The 7,969-nt window shown below is 52.0% G+C and overlaps 1 protein-coding gene across 1 annotated transcript; it reads left to right on the top strand.

The window, feature by feature from the left end:
• The first annotated feature begins 4,125 nt into the window (after positions 1–4,125).
• Positions 4,126–6,015, top strand: LOC138946195 (uncharacterized). The gene is made up of 2 exons (XM_070317707.1): positions 4,126–5,278; positions 5,495–6,015. Exons 1-2 carry the CDS (start codon positions 4,126–4,128, stop codon positions 6,013–6,015), a joined length of 1,674 nt encoding a protein of 557 aa, XP_070173808.1.
• Positions 6,016–7,969: the final 1,954 nt, after the last annotated feature.

Raw genomic sequence — 7,969 nt, 5'->3', positions numbered from 1 at the left:
AAAAATAGTCGGTAGGTCGGGTTCTTTTTTTCCCCAAAAAACATATTTTTAAGTTATTTTGCCAAAAAACAGACTCTTTTTTTTTTCCCCCCAAATGCCAACAAAAGTCTAGGGTCGCGCGAAAAAGTAGGGTCGGTCGGGATACCGTAAACAGACTGTTTTTTTGGTGTTTTTTTGCCTTGTATTTATGCATGTTATGTGATACATGTGTCAGCCTAGAAGTAGAACTAGAAGTAGAACCTCTGGTCCTGAAGAGACTCTGAAGTATTGCTGTGTGTGTGAGTGCATGAATGCACATGTATGTAAGAATGGTGAAACTGAAAAAAGGTATTGTGGAGGGTAGTTGAATTTTGACATTTAATTTATTAAATTCATCAAAACATGATTAACTTTGCCTGTCTTTAACTGTCTGGTTAGTTAGTGCAACTGATTACATTATGGCAGGGCTCCCCACAGACACTCCACTTGGAGAGTCCCAAGACCCTTAACTTTAACCTTCGCCCGTCCGGGTTATCGACTACACACGTTTGTCAATGTTGAGAAACGTGGATCACGGCCCCATGATGTTTGTAGTCTAAATATGACCTTTTTTTTTTAATTACTTCTCGCTGAAATTTTAGGACATGAGCTTTTTAGGTGCCTGAGGCATTCTTAAAAGCTCATTAAAAAATTCCAGCTAGTTTAAGAGATATTTGCAATTAAATTAAACACCCTTCTGGGTCCACACGGACCCACGACCACCAGCGAAGATTAACGTATAGGGTCTTTGGACCTCCTCAGCGGAACTGTGTTTGTACTGGAAACTTGCATTCTCCCAGTAAGGTCATATATCGGACTACGTTGCAAGCCCCTGGAGCAAATTTTTGATTAGTGCTTTTGTGAACAAGAAACACTTAACAAGTGGCTCTATCCTATCTCCCCCCCTTTCCCCTATCCCATCTCCCCCCTTTCCCTCGTCGCGATATAACCTTCGTGGTTGAAAACGACGTTAAACACCAAATAAAGAAAGAAAGAAAGTGGAACTGTGGAGGGTCAGCAGTCCAGGAGGTTCATTTTCTTGCTTTCGGAGGGCTGCGATTCCTCACTGACTGATGATTCCTGAACGCTCATGTCAGTATAATGCTGACCTTTGTTAGTTCAGAAAACATTAGGCCAAAAAAAAAATTGTCTGTTTCTGGTAACATGGCTAAAAAAAATAGGGTCGGTAGGTAGGGATTTTTATTTCTTCTTTTTTTTTTACCCCAAATGTAGACCAATAAAACTAACTTTAAAAATCGCGCAAAGAGACTGGATTCACTATACATAGAGACAAGACACTCAACACATTTACAAATCGTCAGCGGACTTTCGTTTTCACACGTTTTTGTTGTTCATTAAATTACATATTCCTACTCCGAATCACATGTGGCAGTTGACTCAGTCTAAAGTGCTAGGTCTGAAAAGGCTACCCGTCTAAGGGGAGCAACCCCAACTAAAAAAGTGTAAACGTAGCTATGGTAATGACGACGCACCCAGGGAGTTACCTCCCTTCCTGCGTACTACGTCACTACTGCTACTGACCACGTGACCCCTATCATTCGACACTTCAGCTTTCTAGGGAGCAGGTCGTGAATTTTTTGGCTCTAGTGGAAGTTCGCTGTTTGGTGTTTGCTTAGACACCCACCGGCACCCACACCCGTCTCTTCACCCGCTGCACTGGTAGTTGGTGAGCTCGTTCCTTTACTTGTATCGAACGTAATTTTTCAGTTGCTACTTGAAATTTTCGGCCACGTGTTGGTCACGTATTTTGTGGTAGCCATTTTGGAATTTTGTGTCTCCATTTTGTTGTCAGCATGTCTGACGGAGACAAAAAGCGCGAGCGCAGCAAGGCTGATGTGAAAGGGAAAATTAAACCCAAGTCTTCCACTTCTGTCCCTAAGCCTATTTTGGTTGTTGTTTCTGACGCGGCTAACAATGCTGTTATGACGGTCCCTATTTCTGCCCCAAATGACCAGCCGGTTGGGGGGCAGTCTAATCAACCTACGCGTACCGTTGTTTCTCGCTCGTCTTCTCTGCCGCTTGCAGATTCGACGTCGCTGGTTTCATCGTTGCTTTCTTCGCTGGTTCCCGAGCTTCGCACGTTGGTGAGAGAGGAGATGGTGCGTTCTCAGCCTTCGACTTCCGTTGTCCCGTCGATGGCTTCCTTTCCGCTTCCGGCTGTGACGCTGTCCTTGACCGAGGCGGTTGCTTCTGTGCCTTCTACCGCTGTGGTTGGCGACGCAAGTAAGTTGGGCTGGTCCGTAGGTCCTCGTGAGGCCGCTGGACGCTCCCTGCTGGGAAGCAGCCCTTTTCGGCGGGTTCACGACCCGCAAACCCCTGTTCGTTCTCACTTTGGCTTCACGGAAGACCATCGTGTCGATGAGCAATGGCGGCATTTGGTTCAGGCTTCGACGCTTCCGGCACTCGCCGGAAGCGTAGGTCCTCCGACGTACGCACCCGCTGGGGTCGTTTCCGGAGTCGACCAGCCGGTTCCGTCTGCTGCGCTTCCGGCACTCGCCGGAAGCATAGGTCCCCCGATGTACGCACCCGCTGGGGTCGTTTCCGGGGTTGACCGGACGTGGCCCTCTGGGCATTCGGCCTTCCGGCCGCCGTCCACAGTGTCTGCGCTTCCGCCTTTCGCGGTCGCGTCAGATACTTTTCCGGCTCAGACCGGATCTGCTGCTTCTTCCGCTTCCGCTTCCTCTCGGGTGGCGGTCGCGGGGGGGGCATCACCAGCCCTTTGGGCAGGTGTCTCAGCCCTGGCCGGGGCAGTCAGCGCTTCCGTCTTCGGTTGTTGCTTCGACTGCGGTTCCGGTTCCGGCGGCTGCGGGCATGCCGTCCTCTTACTCTTTCCCTAGTCAGGGCATGAGTTCGGATGGTATTGGAGTGGACGGGTTTCCGGTTTCCGGTTACGGTGTTCACCGCCCTTCTACCAGCAACGTGGACTTCGGTCCTTCGCCGGATGTTTCGGATATTCAGTCCGTCGCCAGCGAGGCTGCACGTGTTGGTTATCCGGAGAGACTCAAAGTGGCTCTTGAGGCCGCTGCTGAGGTCACTTCGAGATATTTCGCGGAAGGGGCTTCGGTCTCTTCGGCTGCCGCTTCGACGGCACCGTCCGCGATGGCTGATTTTCGCTCTGGGAAGGAGGATGACTCATACTTCCGGTTTTTGGAGTCTCCATCCATAGCCTTTCAGCTTTCTCAAGTTTTGGCCAAGCCATCTCCTTCCGGAAGCGGAATTCCTTCACTTCCGGTTCCGCTGCTCGTGCCTCACGGCTCAGTTCCGGAGCTGGCTCAGCAGTGGATGGCTTCGCCTTCTCAGGCTTCTGCATTCGCTCTGTCGTCTCACAGGCGGTTGGTTTTGCAGAAGTCTCCTAGGAACTTGTTGGATGCTTTCGCTCTCCCGCGTTCATCTTTGACAGTTCCTCCGGAGATGCTTGCCTTGTTGGCCAAGCCTATCAAGAAGGATGACGGCGTGCTCTTTTCTGAGAACACGCTGATTGCTTCTGAAGAGGCAGGGCGTCAGCAGCTGGAGCTTGCCTCCATTGCTGAGACTCTCATTCGGGCCCTCTCTCGTGCCCTCACTGATTCGCTGAATCCGTTCTCTCTCAGCGAGGATCAGGATGCGGATGACGTCTCCACTTTGTTGGCCGCTCTTGCGAGGGTCAATGAAGAACAGATGAGACTTTCTGCTGTGCACTATGCGCACTCTGTTATGTGTCGTCGGGATCTCTTCCTGTCACACTCTCAGTTTTCGGATCAGGCGACCAAGGACACTTTGCGTGCCTCACCGGTCTTGGAGGGTTCCCTCTTTGGGCATCTCGTTTTTGATGCCCGAAGACAGGAAATTCAGGCTAACAGGGACCAGCAGTTCTCTGACTTTTCCCTGCACAGCCTTAAGCAGTCCAAGCAGTCTCAGCCTTCTCAGCCGAAGCAGGCTAAGGTTGCTGGCCCTCCCAAACCGGCAGACAAGGGTCGTGGACGTTCCTCTTCTCGGGGCTCGAGAAGACGACCGTCTTCCGGCAGGGGGAGAGGCGGCTCTGGAAGCAAGCCTCACCCCCAATGAAGTGCTCCCGATCTCCCCCCCACCCCGCCCTCCACTCTGGTGATGGCGGGGGGCCCTTCCCGGGCACTTTCCCATTGGCTCGTGTCTGTACAGAGTCAATGGATCGTGGGGGTCGTGAGGTCGGGCTTCCGTCTTCTCTGGAAAGATGGCAAGGCACCTCTGGTCAGGCGTCCGCCGGCGTTCAGGCCTCCCTCCTCGCAGGAAGCCATTTCCGTCCTTCGGTCGGAAATAGACTCCCTGGTGCAGAAGGGCGCAGTGGAGAAAGTCCTCGACCACAGTTCCCCTGGGTTTTACGGACGGCTTTTCGCCGTCCCCAAAGCCTCAGGGGCATGGCGTCCTGTCTTGGACCTGTCGTTCCTCAATACCTTTTTGAGGGAGATAAGGTTCAAGATGGAGACGCCAGCGTCGGTCAGGGACTCTCTCCGCCCGGGAGATTGGGCGACTTCCATCGACCTGACGGATGCATACTTCCATATTCTTATGCATCCAGCCGACCGGAAATGGCTTCGTTTCCGGTGGGCAAGTCAGGTTTACCAGTTTCGCGCCCTTCCTTTTGGCCTGTCTCTCGCCCCTTGGGTCTTCACCATGGTCGTGAGACAGGTCTGCGCGCTGGTGAGGTCGCGGGGTGTCCGGCTACGTGCCTACCTGGACGATTGGCTCATCCTGAGTCAGAGTCAGGTGGGGTGCGAGCAGGATACCCAATCGGTTCTTCGGGAGGCCAACATGTTTGGCTTCTCGATCAACCGATCAAAGTCGGAGCTGACACCGTGTCAGACGTTCACCTACTTGGGAATGTCTTTCGACACGGTGGCTTGGACTGTTCAGCCCTCTCAGAAGAGGGTGGACAAGCTCCAGGCGTGCATACGCTCCACTTTGCCTCTCCCGAGGGCCTCCCTGCGGACTTTGGCCTCCATCTTAGGGCAGATGGAGTCCATGGCTCTCCTGGTCCCCTTGGGGAGGGTCCACAAACGTCCCTTTCAGCTGGCGCTGAAGCCGTTCGTGGACTCTCCCACGGTGGATTGGAATGCCCTCATCCCTCTCCAGGGATGGTTCCAATCCGCTACCCTTCCGTGGCTGGACACGGAGTGGGTGTGCAGGGGCGTGCCGATAGCCCTTCCTGCCCCAGATTTGGACCTGTTCACGGACGCGTCCTTGGTGGGGTGGGGGGCTCACACAGACCAGCTGACTGCGTCAGGTCTGTGGTCGGCAGATCAGAGGATGCAGCACATCAACTTGCTGGAGCTAGAAGCCGTGGCTCTAGCTCTGGACAAGTTCCGGCCCTCCCTTCAGGCCAAGCATGTTCGTCTGTTTACAGACAACACGACAGTGGCAGCTTACATCAACAAGCAGGGAGGGTCGCGGTCTCCGTCGCTTTCGGTCAGGGCCTGCGAGATCCTGATTTGGTGTTCAGAGCATCAAATCAGGCTTTCGGCCAGGTACCTGCCCGGAAGCTTGAACACGCTGGCGGACGCGCTCAGCCGCTCCGACAGAGTGCTTCAAACAGAGTGGACCATCACTCACGGAGCGCTGGATCGTCTCTGGTCTCTTGTGCAGAAACCTCAGGTGGACCTTTTTGCCACCAGGTTCTCGAAGAGACTACCAGTGTTCGTCTCACCATTCCCGGATCCCGAGGCGTGGGAGACGAACGCGATGGACATTTCCTGGTCAGGCCTGGAGGCTTACGCGTTCCCGCCATTCCAGTTGCTCACGCGAGTTCTCAGGAAGGCGGAGCAGGAGGGCCCGTCCCTCCTGCTGATCGCTCCTCTTTGGCCGTCTCAGCCGTGGTTCCCGGACCTGCTGAGACTCGCCCAGGGCCCTCCCATTCCTCTCGCTCTCACGCGAGGAGAACTGGTACAGCCTCACACCGGCAGCCTCCACGCAGAGCCTCAGATGCTGAATCTTCACGCGTGGAGGTTGTGCGGTCTTCTCTGAGGCGCAAAGGGGCATCAGATCTGACCATGGACCTGGTAGGACGCTCGCACAGAGCATCTACCTCGTCCGTTTATGAGTCACATTGGAGGGCCTGGGTTACCTGGTGTCACGAGCATCGGCTGGATGCTACGGCGCCCCGCACGATGCATGTGGCGAACCATCTTGCTTTCATGTCCTCTCAGGGAGCTTCTGCTGCCTCGTTGAAAGTAAGAAGATCGGCCATCTCGGCGACCCTACGCCAGATAGGTCGCTCTATAGATGTTAGCGGCGTGATCGCTGGAGTCATCAAGGGCGCTTCCCTTTCTGACGTCAAGTCTCGTACGCCCGTTCCTAAGTGGGATCTCTTATTGGTCATGGAGTTTCTGCGTTCAGCGGATTTTGAACCTCTCAGAGATGCCAGTTTTGCGAATCTTACACGCAAGTCCCTTTTCCTTTTGCTGCTAGCATCGGCACGAAGGGGCAGTGAGATCCACGCTCTTTCCGGTAATTCGGACGACATTTCCTTTGAATCAGATGGGTCCGTTACTTTGCGGTTTCGACCTGAGTTTCTTGCGAAAAACCAGGCTCCCGAGCGAGCTTCTCCTTTGGTTCATGTCAGGCCGTTGTCCACTATTCTGGCTCCGAATGATCCAGACTTAGTAAATTGCCCTGTTAGAGCCCTTCACATCTACCTTGCCCGTGCTCAGTCTCTTAGATCCGCAGCTCAAAAGCTTTTGTTTATTTCTCTCAATACGGAGAGACATAAGGATATTACTAAGACGACTCTGGCCCGGTGGGTGTCGGCGCTCATTAAGCATGCTTACGAGTGGAGCCGCCGCAATGAAGGGGGGACACAGCCTGTCCTTCCTCTGGAATCAGCTCGGGCTCACGAGACGCGAGCTTGGGCTTCCTCCTTGGCCGTGTTACGGTCACGAAGACTGGAGGAGGTGCTACACACCGCATACTGGCGTTCCGAGGATGTCTTCATGAATTTTTACCTGCGTGACATCTCGGCTCTTCGCCAGGATGGATCTAGAGCTTTGCCTGCCATGGTGGCAGGGGGTCAGCTCTTGACAAGGATTTGAGAGTGAGTTTGAACTTTTTCTTTCCCACCGCCTTGTTGTTTCAATCTGCTACATGTGATTCGGAGTAGGAATATGTAATTTAATCGAAAATTTTATTGTAAATTTTCATTTAATAAATATACCTACCCGAATCACATATCGTAGTCCCTCCCACCTACCCCGCTTATGATTTGGAGATTTTATTCTTCGAGTCAAATGATAGGGGTCACGTGGTCAGTAGCAGTAGTGACGTAGTACGCAGGAAGGGAGGTAACTCCCTGGGTGCGTCGTCATTACCATAGCTACGTTTACACTTTTTTAGTTGGGGTTGCTCCCCTTAGACGGGTAGCCTTTTCAGACCTAGCACTTTAGACTGAGTCAACTGCCACATGTGATTCGGGTAGGTATATTTATTAAATGAAAATTTACAATAAAATTTTCGATTTTCTCACCCTGTCCTTTACCACAAAACAAAACAAAACAATTTTGAGTTTGGAAAAAAAAAAGTTTAGGGTCGGCGCCGAAATTTAGGGTCGGTCGGGTGATCAGAAACAGACAATTTTTTTTGTGGCCTTACTGTCATATATTTTGGTTGGATTAACTTTGTTAAGTTGCCTCGGTAGAGATCTGGCAGAATTTTTTTTCTGAAAACAGCACATAAGATATTTAGCGAGTCTCGGAATCTGCTCATTTCAGGTTTAATGTGTCGTGGGATCCCCCTCTGTGAATATTAGGTATGTTGTTTTTTTCCGCTTCTAGTGTGTACAGGATGTATGTATGCCTATATATAGGCACACAAGTTTGGAAGCCCTATAATGTTAAGATTCCTTAAGTGTTGTTTTGTTGTCAAAAAAGAAAAAGAAAAAAGATAGCATTCATGAAAAAAGTGAGTATACTTTTACCAGTCATGC

Source organism: Littorina saxatilis, linkage group LG13 (genome assembly GCF_037325665.1).
Source record: "Littorina saxatilis isolate snail1 linkage group LG13, US_GU_Lsax_2.0, whole genome shotgun sequence".
NCBI classification, from domain to species: Eukaryota; Metazoa; Mollusca; class Gastropoda; order Littorinimorpha; family Littorinidae; genus Littorina; species Littorina saxatilis.
Note: the sequence above shows the minus strand (reverse complement) of the source record. Positions and strands in the feature narration are given on the sequence as shown.